We start from the raw sequence: 17,520 nt of genomic DNA, 5'->3' as shown, positions 1-17,520 counted from the left end.
GCAGCAACCAAGTAATCAGGAAGCCGATACCGTGTGAGAGGGATTTTCCTTTGCGTTCAAAACATTGATGTCGACACTTAACGGCATGTCGATTTTCAAATTGTGAGCAAGGAGTGCAGCAAAACCGATCATTTCAAAGACTTTCGTTTTTATAGAAGCAGCTTATATTCCACTCAATGGAAATGGTATGTTCTATTGAATTATTTGTGTTCTTGAGGTACCAAGGAAACTTGGGTGCAAATATGTAGGCCTTCGACAGTTTATCTTTACCAGTTATCGCCACCCCTAATTCGTATTCCAGTCACATTCTTCAGAAGTTAAAACTTTGGAATTTATGTAATGACTTGGTTCCTTTCAACTCGCATAATCGCAGTAATTTCACAAGAGCCAGTCTCACAACAAGGTTCTGTTTGATGTGTGATTTGTGGTGCGATATCAAGATTCCATTTGTTGTCGTCGTTTTGCCTGCCACACACAACCTTGCTATAAAGCTGGCATAAGTTTAATCAAAATAACGGGGAAGCTAGTTCGTTGAAAGGAAGTACATGAGTTTGAAATGTAGACTATAAGCCCTGCACTTTTACCTGTTACTGCTAGTGAATCATTCAATAAATGTGCGCGAATCATAGGGGAAACCTATCTTGGTATGTTATTGTACCGTTTCGCGCCAAACCAGCGATCACTTTCCGCGAGATCCTATAATGTTTCGTATTTTTTGTTTTCGATTTCGATTCCGCTGAAATGTTTTCGCAAGCCTTTTAGATTTGATCAAAATAACCAAACTGTCATCGAGTACAACTGACCTTTGAAGTCCTGGATTTGCAAATTTTAAGGTTTTTCCAGTTTTCATGAAAAGTATGTATTATTAGGCAGCATGTATTGGATCAAAACCTTGAGATCTAGCAAAATGTGATTGAAAATAACAAGGCTAGATAGGTATATTTATTGTCAGTTGCATTCAGTCAGATTGATGTATTAAATCAGAGTGACTGCAATAATCAACCAGGTTTGGGAGATTTCACTGTCATAAGAGATAACACTCCTCTTTGAATTTGAAACTCTCCTATCTCAAACAAGAGTTGGAAACTGTTTCTTTCACCTATGATGTTACAGAGGTGTCCATGTCACTTTGGTTGGAATTGAGCCAACATTTAGTCCAATGTGCACAACCTCTTTGTAGTCAACATGTCTCTCATGTTTCAGATCTTGTTACGGTGGTTGAGAATTATCATGATTTATTTTGTTATTTGGCCATGCTTGTATCTGCTTGCACATGGCAGGAAAGTTCAGATTTTGTCATGTCCGTATGGAGACTTTGTTTGCAGTTGCCATAGAAGCTATTATAGGATACTGTTCTATCAGTTATTTCTGAGAAATCTTTATTGCATGCGACTTAGTTGTATCCTCTTGGTTCCTTTACTTCCTACATAATCTGGCAAAGCCCTCCCATTGTGAGTTTTTCCTTGACAGATTTTTCATCTTCTGTAAGCAATTACTTGTGAAATGTTCAGACACTAATGCTTTATACAGTCTTTTATTAATGGAAATTATTATGCTTGCTAATAAAGCAAGTGTGTAGTTAGATATTGTGCATTTATGATGACAGCAAGTTCAAAGAACTATTTGGGAAGTGGCAAGCCAAGACATGAAAGCCTTCTTCTCACAATATTGGATTCCCTATTACCCATGAAATATAATTTTATTCTAAACCACTCCCTGGCTATCCATACTCTACACTGTGTATGCCATAGCATAAACTATTTTTATAAAAGAAAAATTGCTTCAGAAAAATCTGAAAGACTGTTTTCCTTATTATTAAAGCCTGCCCTTTTTGGATTGCCATGCAAGCCTAGAAGTTATCAAATAGGCCCCCCTTAAACTTTCATAGTGGAGTCATACTTTTCTAATAAATGTCCTTTGATAGCACATTAGGGCCTTTGCAGCTGACACTGTTATAAAAGTGTGACAAACTAATGGAGACAGGCTGAGATCTATTTGCAAATCTAATGACTAGTTTTAAAGATTTGTGATTTTTGTCCTGATTTGAAAATAGTCAAATACAGATGCTAAGTATTTTAGATGATGTCAATAATGTGAATGCAAATATTTAAAATGCATCCACACTAGAAGACACATACTAATATTATTAGGGAAATACACAGGAGGAGATTCCAGTTCTTATTCGAGTCTTTGTAACTAGCCTGTGTCAATGATTCTAGTCTAGGCATTATAATGATGATATTATAATTCTCCCTTTCTGTGTGGTCTGCCTTATGGCAGGTTTCGTCTCAATTAGACCTCACAATTGATGGCTTTCTGTTTAAAATGCCAATCCACCATCCATCTGCCAGACATCCAGTAGTGATTCAAAAATTCTGATTATTTTGATTTTTTCATCTAGTTATTTGTTGTTGTTGGTAAGGTGAACCCAGTCCTGGTAATGGATTAGGCGTGCAATCGCACATGCATGCCTCCACACATGAATAAAAACTCCAGAGGCATGCTTCTTATCGCACACATAGTTCCACGTCTTGACTTGAAATTTATTTTGTCTTTTGTTTCTTTTAATTTCTTGTTCATTTTCTCTAAAGTAATTTTCCAGAGGAGGGGGCATTTTTATTACTCTATAAGGCCCAGTTTCCATTACTTCTTTTTTGTATGTCTCCGTTTTATCATTTGGTTTTCATACATTTTCTTGAATCATCATCCCAGGCCCCTCCATTTTGGTCAAAACGATAATGTGGGTGTTCCGATTACTTCATTTTCAACTGTTTCCATATCCTTTGTTGGAGCTTTTTTTGAGACTTAAGACTGAATAACTCCATTTTCGATCTTTGTCTTTGCTGTTCCCAATTAAACGACGTATTTTCAAATGATTCCATTTACGAATGACTCCACTTTGAACAACATTTGGGAATGACTCCGGGTTTGTATCAAATGACTCCGCTTATGAGCGTGTTAATGGAACGCGAAGTCTAAAATGGATTAATTTGAATCCATTCTCATATGAAAACGGAGTAATAGCAACAGGGCTTTAAAAGCTTGTATGCTCTTAATGTTAAATTATTTTGTTTTCAAGAAAACTCTTCTAAAATTCCTTAAAAATTGTTTGGTTTTAGGAAAACCTCTTACGTTTTTTTCAAAGAGTGATACACCCTTTCAAATACATATATGACATTTAAAAGGCTATCAGGTCTTCCTTATAAATGGTATGGTCTGCATTTTATGGGCCACACACCATCACACACCACCACATGCCTAAACTTTTCAAGGTGTACGATTACCAGCATGCTGACAAATTTCATATTACTAGGAAGTATCCCAGCATGCTAACAAATTAAATTCTTTGACTGGATGACCCATCCCCTGTCTATGCAGTTTATGCAGTGCACATGGATTAGTGATATGTCATTTCATTAAACTTTCATTGAACATTGAACATCATACCCCCTGAAAATGCAAAGTTGGTGGCTGTGCGAGAGTTCTAGCTTCCAGTGCTCTAAAGACGTGCTGAATTAGGAAGGTCTTTAAAAATTTGATTTTTTCTTAAAGTGACACCTTCCCAGATTGAGTAGTAGTGCTTATAATGATAAATATCCTTTTCAAAAATAGAATTTCCCTGATTTCTTTTGATCAAACATAAAAGTGTGTTGAATCTGTTTCTATTCTTGTTTAATTTCAATGCTGCTAAAGTGGCCCAAAATGTTGACAATAATTTGAACTTTTAGCTTCATTAAAATTTTGAATTTTATGTAAGCATCAATGAGTGCTTTTCAAGGCCAAAACAGTTGCAAAACTGAGTTTTGACTTTACAATGCATTAAATTAAGAAAGTTTTGCTGTTTTTTTATTGGTGGCCATTGCTACAGCTGCACTAAGTCACAGTGTTACATTGTATTAGGACTGTTGGTTGCCCATGGTGCTTGTGAGCCATTTGGCTGCTGGGCCAGTAGGCTTATGGGCTAATGGATTAGGTTTTAGTTTACTTAATTTATAAGTGTAAAGGGATGTCATATAAGATGGTTCTGCAGTAAGTTCTGTATTAAGCCACATCTTCTTTAAAACCCCCTTTGCTAACAAGTCCCCTCTTTTGAAAGCAGGAAAAACAAGCCCCCTTCTCTATCAACTCCTCCCATTTACAGACATGTATATGTCCAGAATAACTACGCCCCTTCTCTTTTAGACCCCTTTCAGTCCTTTTCGTAAGAAATAGCCCACACTAGTGGCCCAGCACTCGCGTGATTTCTTTTGCACGAGCGATCGCTCTAAAACTGATGATAATAATCAACAATGCTAAAAGTGTCTTTGATAAAACCCGTATGATCCTGTTATAAGGAACTTTTGTGTAGGTAATATCAAATGAACACATTGTTGGGTTTTGAGGCGAGTGCTGACGTGATTGCGAGTGATCCCTCCTGCCAAAAGAAAAGACCTGCCTTTCAAGCTCCCTGCAACGAAACACATTATTTATGGTACACAAGGGATTGCTCTATTGTAATATGCTTTTTTAAGACACAAAGGCAGTGGTTCTCACCACTTATGAAATATTCTAATATAACATGGTTTTTTTGCTACAGGGACAGTTCATGTAAAGGTACGTTGACGGATGGCAGCAATGGGTTTGGTTTTCGACTGCAAAAAGATATTTACACCATACATTTGTTACAAAGAGAAAACTTCAGAAATTGGCTAATATTCTTGAGAACAATATACCAGATTGGAAGACATTGAAAAGATGGCTAGTCAACGAAGACCAAAAGGTAAAACTATACCTGGGATAGAAGAAAGCTTTCTAGGTACCAAAACATCCAGTAATCTTTCTCGTAAAGGAAGGACTTCAAAACTAGTTAAACGCAAATCACAAGATGTCATAACTTCAAGCGAGAAGGAACGGAAGTCTCTAAGAATCAAGAAGCGAGCTTCCTCAGATCCTGTTTTGCCTGCTCAGAGCCGTGATGATAACTTGCTGCACAATTCTGCTAATTTGAAAATTGAAGCTTTTGACTTCTTCCATCATATGCTTAATCGTTGCTGTGGATCACAGATGTTTAATGTTTCTGGTACAGCATCAATATTGAAGCAGTTCACACCTGATATCATGAAAACAGTTATTTATGTTATTGCTGAAAATAGCAAGAGAGTCCCTCTGGAACAAGCAAATATGAATTCGCAAGGCCAAAACGATGAAGTACATGATATGGAAATTTCAAATATAACGACAAAAGCGAAACTCAAAAGAGTTGATGGAAAATGGCAACCAGTGCCCGAGTTGGTGCAGCCAAGGTTGACTTCTCCTGGTAGTAATTCATGTAGCCCTGTGTCTGCAGCCGTGCAGGCGCTTATGAGCTTTGCGAGGAATGAAAAGTCGAGGAATAATCAAGCAGAAGAGATTGAAGTCAAGGGGACTTTTGAGGACTCAAGTACAGAAATTCATGCTCCACAAGAATCAGAACTTCAAAAGCCTGGGAATTTAAACGAATTTGAATCAGGCTCGCTTGCTGCAGTTTCAAGCAGCCCTTTTCTGCAACCAGCATCAAGCTCTTTGATGTTACACGCTGAAGTAACCAAGTCACAGTCAGCTTCAGATATTTTGTCTAGAAAATCGGGAAAAGAATTGAATTCGTCTGCTCCTGTCCTTCAGAGAGTAAGCACCGCGTTTGCCAGGCCAACATCCCCTTCATTCCCTTGGATGAAGTTACCCAGTAAAAACGAGACTCTGGAAAGAGGGAATTCAAGGAGAAAGGCAGACAGACACCTCCCTAGCATATCTTCCATTTTAGCGCCAATCGGTTCCAGTTACTCTGACCTGAACTTTCAAGGAATTCAAATGCCTGGAATTGCACAGGCGTTTGGGCAAGCAAAGAGTACATCTGCCAGCATTGAGACGTACACTTGTGATGATTCAAAAGCCGCTATCAAACAACTTCCTTCACCAGTTGGTGTCATAGTTTCAGGAACTTTGGCAAGCAGAGGTGGTTCTAGGAAATCCCAAGGCTCGACGGAGTCCAAGAGTTCATTGCATAGACCAGCAAAAACTAATAAAAGGTCTGCCCGAATTGCAATTTCAGCAACGTCACGCATTAGCGACACTGGTGAAGCGGATAATGGCAATCAAGCTAGCTCAAAAGTTGTTTTCAGAAAGATTCTTCCTAAGCCAAACGAAAAAAACGTTTCCATTGTTTCTGGAGCGAAGCAAGTAGCCGAACTTGCGTCGCCAAACGCTGTCAAAAGCGTACTTTTAGACCAATCATTGGAGAAGAACGAGGTATTATTAAACAGGAATGTTAAAACTGATTCTGAAACGACTCAGTCATCAACAGGGTCGTTCAACTTGCAAGAAAACACGAATTCAAGCATTGTCAAAAGAGTTTCAAATCCAGATACCCTTAATGCCGAAGAGGCCATACAGTCTCTAGTTACATCAGATTCAATGTCTGCTATTGAGGCAGAAGAAAAGCGGGCATGTCATTTATCACAACCCTTAGTTAGTGTTATAAGTAATATAAGAGAACAGGGTTTTGTGATAAAGGGACTGCCATCTGAGCAAGGTACTAGTCAAAGTGCAGTAAGGCCTAAGAAAACTGGCAACTCCAACTCCGGGAAACTCGAGGTGGCATCAGCGCTGCTGAGCATGGGGTCTTCTGAAAATGAGACTAAGAAATCCGGGAAGGTCGTCTCCTCGTTTAACAGGGAAAAGGCGACGTTTGATATCAAAGAAAGCGCTAGTGCCCAGCGTGGGGATATACTATTCACAAAGACCGGAACATTTCAAATTGAGGATATTGAGATTGACCCGAAAAAGAACAAAATCGAAAAAGGTATGGCGTGTTTATCTTGCATTTTATCTGTTTGATTGCTACTTTAGCAAATATTAATCCAGGTGAATTTAAAAGATATATAGCAAGGTGTTTGGTAACAGAATTAAAAGTTTTTAAATTGATGTTAATTCGTTTATTTTCAATTTTGAACTTGTGAGTATTTGGCCTGAGAAGATGTGCGTAAGATCATCAGAAACAGTTCAAAGGTTGTCTTTCAAAAATAGGCGCTTTTTTTAAGTTTCAAACTCCAAGGGAAGCTGTAAACGGACATTTCCAAAATATAGGGACAACTGCCTTTGGCTCCTTCCCAGGTTCCGATGTCTCAGTAGAATTCATGTTCCTTCGAGTCATGGAGCTCAGATCATCCTCACTGCTTTCAAACCAACGTGATATTTGTTGTAAGAAATCCATTTTTGCAGCGTTTTCAGTCCTCGTGGCAGTCCAGTCTTTGATCTTAGTGACAGAGGGAGACACGTAAATACCAGGGGATGTGTCGGCGGTGTCTCACTTCCAGTTTTTGAATTTTTTTGAATTAGTCGCAAAATTTCAGATATATCTAAGTGGCAATTCCAATGCTTATTTACGCCAGAGAATAATACAACTTTACGCTAATTGCTAGAATTTCCCCAACTAGCTGACCAAAGCTATAAGGGTAAGGTTCAGGAAGTAAAGGTCTGATACAATTTTAGTACAAAACTTATTTTAAGGGATAAATATTGGCTTTCGTAGCCTTGAAATTTCGTAGCCTTCGCCCCCCCCCCCTCAAAGTTTTCATTAATTTCGTCCCTGGATAGAGGCCTTACTTTGCTGTTTATTCAGATATAAAGCTTGTTTAAACTGATGGATCCAAATGGATTATAAAATATTGGACTAGATTCAAATGGATCCTTAGCTTGATTTGTTAGGTTTAATGGAAAATAAGCGAATTTTCTTCGCTTACTATGCTCTTGCGTCATAGCCTGCTCTTTGTACTTTGAAAAAGTACGCAGTTCTGTTTATACAGATTCGCTTAATCCGCCTAGGTAGATTACTTAGAGGGGACACGCTTTCGATTAAAATGAATCTGAATCAAGTACGCAATCTCAGAACCGCTTGTGAAAATCGCAAGAGAACCAGCGTGGGCACATTGCTACTGAGACACGGCTGTGCCAATGCATTTTGTAAAAAACACTCTCCATCCCAGCTAAAATGAAAAATAGTTACTTCTACAAGGGATTGATGCGTTTTCAAGCGTTTTGCGTGTTGCGTCACAATAAATCGATTTACGTATACATTATTTGAGAAAGTCTTCGGGAAGTTAAAGCCTTAATCGCCGTGTTTGTTTGAGGAGCTTTACACGAGTCTCAGATTTTTGGATATTCAATCTCATCTTGCATATTTATTCAATGATCGAAATTATGATATTTATTTTTAGATAGCTACGAATGTGGCAAGTGCGGGCGTGTTTTCACTTCTTTGGTTTATCTTGCCCGCCACATAAAACGTGTATGCCCTGACATGACGCTACGGAAATGGAAATGTGACCGTTGCGAAAAGGCATTTCGTCATCCGTTTGGTTTACAGCAGCATGTTTATACACACACTGGGGAACGCCCATTCAAATGTGATCAGTGCGCTAAAGCGTTTTACAGCGCCAATGACCTGCGCAGGCATACAAGGACGCATTCAGGTACCTTATGTTATGTATCACGATTATGAATATACTAATCTTATTAATTTTTCATTAAGGAATATATTTGATTTTACTCTAACCCGTTATTCTTGTTATTTTCTGTAGATGTTTTTAAATGAGTCTTTGAAATTTTATCTATACTACCACACCCCTAACGAAGATTAAAAACAAAAATGCGCACATAGGCAGGTACCCCCACTGGAATCTGATGCTGATTCCAGCCATTTCAGGCAGCATTCTCATATCTTTTGCATGCACCCGGAACATTCATATATCTAACTAAGGGTGCCATTTGCTTTGGATTGGCCATGATGTTCATCTGACCAGTGTATTAAAGTTACTTTAACAACAATAATTAGAATACGTCTACACCCAATCTTATTTAAGCCTTCCAGAAGCCTTGTATACCAGGTATTCATGGGTGCCCTATTGAATTACAACAATGTGACGTTTTTATCTATGTTTACCAACACATAAAAGCAGAACAAAGAAAAACACGACACAGAAATGCAGAACATAGGAATGCAAAACACATAAAAAGTAGCTAGGGAACTAACTGGCAGTCTCAGAAACAAATCATAAAACTGCAGTTTAGGGCACAGATTATGGCTTTCTGTTAGCAGCGGTTTTAGGCCTGGGGCCAAAAACATATGCGGGGCCCTTGTTCTTTACAATTTCTATCTTTTTTCTTAGGTGTGGGGCCCCTTTTGCTAAACATAAACATGGGCCTGGGGCCTTGGACCATGGCCCCCTGGACCCCCCTTGAAACTGCCACTGCTTTTATAATTTTTTCTGACAAGGTTGATCTACTTTACGTTTATAGATCTAATGTTTTCTCTACTGCTATGGTTACTGTTCAGGAGAAGAAAATTCCAATAAAAAGGAAGTTACCTGGTGGGAGACCAGCAGCTCTTTCAGTGGTCTCCCGCCTATGGCCTGTGGTCTCCAAAACAGAACTCTGGTGACAGGGGTGGACAATTCTATTAAGAATTGGTCTCTGCGTAAAGATAGGCTGTCTCCCGCAGATAAAATTGGTCACCAAATTTTCCAACCCTGTTCTGTTTATCATAACTCCTATACCAATAGATGCAGGAAAGTTTTTGTTGATAATTTAAACATTTCATGTTGTATATGTTTTGCCTTATTTTCATCAAGAATTTCTCAATATTCTAAAGTTAAAAAGACAAAAAGGGTATTCAGGGTTGTGGCTTTTCTTGAAAAGTATTCTCACGGATCCTTGAACCAATTATATATTTTGTTGCAGATATTTGGATCTGTCATTCAAATCTATTGTTTTCTCAAATTTTATGAAGCTCAATGTTTTGTATGTTGCATTTCAGGTGAACGTCCTTATACATGCTCACATTGTAACAAGTGTTTTTCAACAACTATATCTTTGAAAACGCACACATACATTCATACTGGTGAACGTCCACATAAATGTCCATATTGTCCAAAGACTTTTGCCACATCAAGCAAACTAAGTCGGCATGTTGTGACCCACTCAGATCGAAGGCCATATGCATGTGATATTTGCACAAAAACCTTCAATCGATCAGGTATTGAAACTTTATTTCCTTGTTCTTTAAAGTGCCTATGCAGCGAAATTTACAATTCCAATATTTTAAAAGAACTCTATAAAATCCTTCACCCTTGTTCTTCTACAAAAACATAATTGTGATAAGTTAAATGGTTCTTTTTTTTATTGAGTATCAAAGTATGCACATTTTGCAGTTGCATTGGGACTTTTTATTTCCCGCTGTGACGTCACAGTGATGAGTCTAAGCAAAACCATTTAATCAGGCGCTTTAAATCACATATTAGGTCGAATTGTGCAAATTGTGATTCTAGCATGAAACTTCGCAGTTATGGGCAGTTTGATACACTGAAAAAGATAGGATATGGACCCAAGCTGAAAATTGCCTCCTTCAGGTATTTTTAGCTGGGGTACTTTGCCCCAAGACTCTAGCGGCGATTTTACGATATCTCTGCTGTTAGTAAGTACAATAACATGAAACTTTGTAACAAGTGACAATCTGATACGCTAGAAACGATAGGATATAGGCCTCAACTGAAATTTGCCCCCTTTTCTATTTTTAGACTGGGGTTCTTTGCCCTAGACCTTTATTGACGGTATTATCGTATCCCAGTCTCACTTCAGTACAATAGCATGACACTTTCCAATAAGGGGCAGTTTGATACGCTGAAAAAGATAGGATATGGACCCCAACTGAAAATTGCCCCTTTCAGCTATTTTTAGACTGGGGTACTTTGCCCCAGATCTTTATTGACAGTATTATCGTATCTCAATCTCACTTTGGTACAATAGCATGAAACTCTGAAACCAAAGGCAGTTTGATACACAGAAAAGGATAGGATATGGACGCAAAATGAAAATGTACCCTTGTGCTATTTTTGGACTAGAGCAAAGGATTTTCATAATTTTTTTGGAATGGGCCCCTCATTCATATGACATTGGTGATAAAAAAACAACTCGTTCGTCATGCCAAAATGATAAGTAACCAAGGACATGCCTTGGTTTTGAACACACAGGCATGTGCAGGCAACTGATTTCTAAATGCATTCTAAATTATTTGTCCCCAGATCGTCCGTACCTAAATTTACAACTCCGTAGTCCGCCTCCGATTCAATGTCAGTCCCCGAAATTTCGTTGGCACCAAGGTATATGCAACGAATTTAAAAATGGGTCAAGGTTAGCAAAAGTAGTAGGCCAAGACTTCTTGCCTTTTTTTACTGCAGCTTTTAAAAGTAGGGGACCTTGGCCACTATGGCCACCCGGTTGCCTGGGCCCTGTCATTGTTTCTTCATTATCAATCGCAGACTCTTCCGTGCAATATATTGAAGTGACCATTCTTAGGCCATTTTACAATCACTTCCTACTGATTCATCGAGCATGCTATCGTCATGACATCCCCCTACGTTATAGAGTACCTAAGTGGTGACGTCACAAAAATCTATTTTTAGAATTGTTGAATTTTAATCCCATAAACTGAGCTAGCATCATGAAATACCTCAAAATATTCAAAATCAGTTCAATGTGATACAAATTGGCTAATATATGGCCATATGATAATAATAATCGAAGCTAAGTCTCCATTTCGGAAAAGTTACCCAACTACTGGGTATCACAAGCTGGTGCTATAATTTTAGCCAGTCTTTTTATTTCTATTTCATCCCTTGGTAAGAAATTTTTGAAGGGTGTTGTTTTTCTTTTAAGAATTTTTGTAACTAAACAAGTCTTTTCCATCTTGGGTTTTTGATAAAAACTTGGGCAATCCCATAAGTGTTCAATATATTCCTCATGGGCCCCACATCTTCTGCAAAGAGAATCAGAGTACTTTCCTTTGTAGTTCGCTCTTACGTTAACCCTGTTTAGTTTTAATTTCAGCAGGGATGACGCGTCTTCACACCCCTGATACTCTTCCATTTCAAATTTACTACCCTTGATAAATCTAAGTTTCGTCTTACTATTATTTTTAATATTATTCTCTATGATTATGATCATTTTTCTCTAACAATTTTTTCCACTGTTCTTTGGTTAAATTTTTGATCTGATTTTCTTTGAGGTTAATATCAATCATTTTTATGTCACAAATCACTTCTTTATACCAACAGTTTGAGAAATTTAAACTTTTTTGCTCTTCATAAACTATCTTGGTCAATCTACTTTCGTTCATGTTTAATCCCTTATGGAAGAACATTAATTTTTTCTCTATTATTCTAAATTCCATCATCAAACCTCTGTAATTTGGTCTTGGTTCATAACTTTATGAACCAGGCCAGAATAACAGTAATCCATTAGCAAACTTGAAATCTTTCATTGGCCATATCTCGATATGTGTGTGTATGACAAATAATAAAAAGAATAATCTACGTTCTAGGTGATCTTCGTAGGCATTACAACAAAGTGCATAATTTAAAACATGACTTATTGAGCTGCGACCAGTGCAACAAATTATTTGCCACACAGAAGTGTCTGCAGAATCACAAAGAAACTCACAACCGAAATCTCAAGGTTACACCAGAAAACATTACAGAGTCAGCTGACGGAGTGAAATTTAGCAAGCTCATTCCTGAGAACTATGTTTTAAAAGCAGATGTTGATGAGTAGCTTAGACTAAATATCAAGTTTTTGTAAAGTGGAAGATGATGTTTGACAATATTGCAAAAGATAATATGGCCATCCCTTGAATATAGGTGCAAGCTATAGTTAATCAGGACCTATAAGCCACTTTGTTTATTATATGTGAATATCTAAAAATTTCTGAAAAAATGTGAACAAATTTTCAGGGAATTGATAAACCCAACTGGTTGTATGCGTATACTTTTTATAGGTCAAGCGTTGTCTAGTGCTATAGGATCTGGTATGGTATGTAAAAGCTCTAGGATTTCTTTCAGATTTTTTTCCTGGGTGAGTACACTTTAACCTTAAAAAAATGCAGTGTTTACTTTAATCTAATCTGACACTGTCATCAGAATACAATGTTAGTTGTTGCAATATTACCAGATATTGTCTGCAGGTTGTATATAACAGTTTGTGGAAAATGACAAAGTCATTGTAAATATAAATTTATGTAGTTTTTAGTGTAGATATTGTGTTTTTGTAATCAGGATCATAATCCACGCTGGTGATTCAAATTACGTAAAATATTTTTTTCAATCATTTAGTCATATTTTACAGTATTTGCTACATGAGTCTTTGTATTGTTAGCATGTGTTTCTATGCTAGTAAAAAGTAATTTTTACAGTAGTATCTTATAAAATGTGATTCTTGGAACCAGAAAATCATTTTAGACTTTAAACAACTAATTTTAGAAGGTAAAGACAAGTCTTGCTTGTCTTTTCTTTGGCATTTTTTAGCCTGAATTTTTAGTGCTTTAGCAGTCTTAACTTGAGTATTATGTAAATTATTGAAGACTACACATTCTTCAAGTAGCATATTTTTTTAGCCAATACAAAAGCACTTTAATGGCTGTAACTTACCATGTGATCATCTTTATAGAGATCTATTTATGATTTGTTTATTGATGTATTTAAATTTTGTAAACACTGTGTAAGAAAGTGATTAACTGTAGTATGCACCTTAAAAAGGTTTAATTATAGGTTATTGATTGTTGTGACTGTAAGAGTGTCCTCCTTGTTTTGTTTCATACCTAGAGAACCATAGCTCAAAACAGAGTAGACAAATTCAGTGTTATAGTTGTCAGGTTTTTACAACAATGACAAAATAACAAACTTTCAAGTTAAAGACTTTGATGAGCTTGACTCAATTTTACAATGATAGTATGATAACATCTTGATGCAAGGGAAAAATTGTGGTTGCAAACTGAAATATGGCTGAATTTCAGGATACAAATATTCACCTTGATTTTGTTTCAATTAAATACTATTTATAGAAACATTTTGTGAAGAAGCTAAACATTATGAAACAAGAAATAAAAAGAAATACTTTATCAAGTGTTTGAAGATAAAACAGTCTTTGTACTAGTCAATTGTCCTTGATTAATTTTACTTACAGTTTCACAGATAACAGATGTAGCTATACTATTTTGGTTAATACTTTGCGAAGAAGCAGTGACAGCAGAACTTTGCTGAAAATTTGTTTGTGTTGTCGGCTGTTGCTTTGAAGTTGCTTGTTGCACTGAAGCTTGCTGCTGTTGCAAAGTCTGTTGCATCTGCAACCATTCTTCTTGTGCCTGCTCAACTCTTGCTTGTGCAAACATTGCTTCTTGTTGTCTAATGAGTTCTTCCTCTGGGATCCCTGTAAACATGCAAAATAGTGATTTGAGTATGTTGCTCAAAGGGTACTTCACAGATAAGGTGGAGTATTGGTGCCATTGATGCCACAAAAATGATGGCTGATGCAAAATGACTTCTGGGGATGATGGAAGTGATTATACTGATGATTAATTGATAATGAATGAGGCTGGTAGTAATGATTAATGATCATGATGAATATCATAATTTGACTGATTGATTAAAAACTATTATTAATATGTTTTGGGAGGATGATTCTTCATCATGACTATTTGTCAAAATTTTTTATTATTCTCTTTAATTTAGGTGACCAGCACTCTGATATGTAGTTAGGAACTTCATAAAGAACTGGTTCTATCCATGCTTTGACGCTTATAAAAGGCGTATGGGAACAACACAAAAAAGCTGAAGGCCAACATGGGTTTTGTACAGTAAACTTAAAAAATGTGAACAATTTTTTGGCAGTAAAAAATGGGACTCTGGTTCAGGTGTTCTATACTCTTGAGGAGTGTCAGGTAAAAATTTTCAGCATGTTGTAAAATGCTTGCTTTTTTCAGAGCCAAATAATTTAAAGGCAGATTGATACATAGGCACATCTTGAAGAAAAATCTTAATCAATTAAAAACAGCATGCCTACTAGCAGGCCTTTTCGTTTGATGTGAGCAATCACTCGCGATTGTGTCAGCACTCATGCAAACCCAACCACTCGCACAAAATCAAGCAAATGACATAGAGAACAGAAAGCCGGTACACACAGGAAATATAAATAAGCTGAATAAACCACATATCAACGAAAAAATGCATTTGAAAGTCAATTCCACAGTGAATGTTTAGGAATACTTTAGGTACTGGTATTTGAACTACAATAGCACTAAGGACATTTTCTGGGCTGCCGGACAGTAAAGTATTTTTTCTGCACGGGGAACACCAGTACAATAATTTTGAAATTTGTGGATAACGAATGTTTCCGCCGAAATTATGCACGGAATTTGAAGCAAAGCCTTTCAAAGAGACCTTGTATTTTTTGTTTTTCTTGTTATCAGAAGTTTAAATGGTGGAATATTTGCGGAGAACATGACCACATAAACAAATATTGAGTTCAGAATCTATGGCAAATTCTTAACAACATTTGGCGATCATCTGGCAATAACGTCAAGATATGACTTTCATGATATACATAAAGTTTATAAATGAAGCACATTGGTATTGGGAATTTATTCTTTCTTGGAGTGCATTAAAGGTGATCATAACAGTTTGCTTTCATTTGATGTTACCTCAAACAAAAGGGTACCTTTTAGGATCATTGCTATCACTACCAGAGCAATCGCTCGCGCAAGAGAAATCACGCAAGCGATGGCCCACTCGCGTGGGTTATTCCTTACAAAAAGGCCTGTCCAGTGTTATTAGGAGGCAAATTTTGAGGAATGGAAAGATAAAAATAGCAAAAAATTGATTTATCTAGTGGTTGGACAACAGTTATTGAAACAGGAAATTGAAACTATACTTTTTCTCTTTAGCAAAAGCAATAGCAAGTACAATATTCTATTGGAGTGTGGCCAAATGGAAGGTAAATGATCTAGAGCAGATTATTGTTCAGGGTGGTTGCAAAAACAGCACTAGGCAGTAGGTTTGCATGCAAAAGCAAGTAGCAGTCTTTAGTTAAGCAAACAGGTTTTTAATAATTTTCAGTTTGGCAGTGTATTCTAAGTATGGACAAAGCTGAGATATCAACTTCTAAATGTGACTACTATTGGATGTCTATTTTCAACCTATGGATTGAGCCTCTTGTAAATTGACTGTGTGTCTCGGAAAAATAATAGTTATACTGTAATGATTCAAAAAAGCAGAAAGTAAAAGGCAGGAGATGAAACTAAAGAAAGTCTTGGTTTGTTTTAAAAAACCAGTCGATAACTGCCATGCAAAATCTCCCAATGTTGCCAAGGTTATGCAAAATTTGAAGGTTTATTTTATTTTTGCTTCATATTTTTTTAAACATGCACATTTTTCAAGAAAACCAACACAGTTAATCATGCATGTCAAAATGCTTGCAGGTACAGAAAGATCTTGTAATTTTATAATTTTCTTGTTTCCAACACGTTAACTGTAAGTTTGGCTATACGCTCCCTCTGAATCTTTTGATTTGTCAATCTAATTGGAGAGATGAGGGGCACAAATCTTTTGATGAATGAGGCAACCCAGGTCCTGGAGTCAAATAGTATACCCAATAATGACTAATTTTAAGTGTATGCTCTTTGAAAGCAGGATGGAGGTCAGTCCCACTATCAAAACATTTCTTCTACTCATCTCCCAACAAAATCAGTTCAAATATAAGTTATGTAGCTTCTAATTAACCATAGTTGTACCAACAAGATTCAACTTGAATTAATCTTTTCATTGCCTTACTTAAAATATGAACCCTATAAGTAATTTACATTATGTTTACACTATAAACCGTTGTAATAGTTGACTTGCTACATAATGACCCCAGCTAGCTACATTTAAATATTAAAATTGATAACTTTGAGGAAGTGAAATCAATAAGATAAAACAATCAGATTTTTAAGAAGCTTAAAAGCCCAAAATTTTGGTTATTTTTCATAGAAATTGTTACTAGACGAGTTGATTCGCATATGGTTACATAACGTTGCGAACTCTTTTCAATTACATAAGCACAATTGTGACGCCGGTGATCGTATCACACCGTCAAAACAACGAAATAATCATACTGAAGTTTTATTCAAAATAACTTGTTTGAATTTATTTCGAATATTCCAAGCATATATCAGTACCATAAACAAAACAAATCAAAGGAAGAAACGATTTTGTTGTTTAGAAGGAGGGGCCTACCCAAATTCTCAAGGCGATTACTCTTCTTTTTGTTCGATGCTTGAGATTTAAACTGAGCGTGTACTCCTTTGATTTCTTCTAGGTATTGTGTGAAGCCTAAACTTCCAAGTGCCGATATGATGTGATCTGGTGATATTGTCTTTTTCATCTGCTTGTTGCAGATGTCGTTAGCTTCCGAAGAAACCAAATGTATGAATTCCTTGCAACAGGTCAATATCAACTCCCTAGCGTCATTCGAAACTCGAATATTGGGAATCATTTCTTTGATCATCTTATTTACAGCAGCTCTTGGTAGGCTAACTTCGTCCTCTGGCTGTTGCGCAGAATTATCCTGCGATGAACCTGACATACTGGAAGCCATGTTTTCTTTTCGCTTAGGCCGATAACAATTGAAATTTGGTATTGG

General features: G+C 36.8%; 2 protein-coding genes across 2 annotated transcripts; one reads left to right on the top strand and one right to left on the bottom strand.

The window, feature by feature from the left end:
• On the top strand, positions 1-13,636 carry LOC135695835 (uncharacterized). Its single transcript, XM_065215018.2, has 5 exons — positions 1-185; positions 4,577-6,817; positions 8,232-8,486; positions 9,830-10,048; positions 12,392-13,636. The coding sequence occupies exons 2-5, from the start codon at positions 4,735-4,737 to the stop codon at positions 12,619-12,621; spliced, it is 2,787 nt and encodes a 928-aa protein (XP_065071090.2). The 5' UTR covers positions 1-185; positions 4,577-4,734; the 3' UTR covers positions 12,622-13,636.
• On the bottom strand, positions 9,881-17,520 carry LOC135695840 (protein Dr1). Its single transcript, XM_065215022.2, has 2 exons — positions 17,115-17,520; positions 9,881-14,271 (listed from the first exon to the last, which is right to left on the bottom strand). The coding sequence occupies exons 1-2, from the start codon at positions 17,473-17,475 to the stop codon at positions 13,964-13,966; spliced, it is 669 nt and encodes a 222-aa protein (XP_065071094.2). The 5' UTR covers positions 17,476-17,520; the 3' UTR covers positions 9,881-13,963.

Source organism: Rhopilema esculentum, chromosome 14 (genome assembly GCF_057945365.1).
Source record: "Rhopilema esculentum isolate cy_ngs chromosome 14, ASM5794536v1, whole genome shotgun sequence".
NCBI classification, from domain to species: Eukaryota; Metazoa; Cnidaria; class Scyphozoa; order Rhizostomeae; family Rhizostomatidae; genus Rhopilema; species Rhopilema esculentum.
Note: the sequence above shows the minus strand (reverse complement) of the source record. Positions and strands in the feature narration are given on the sequence as shown.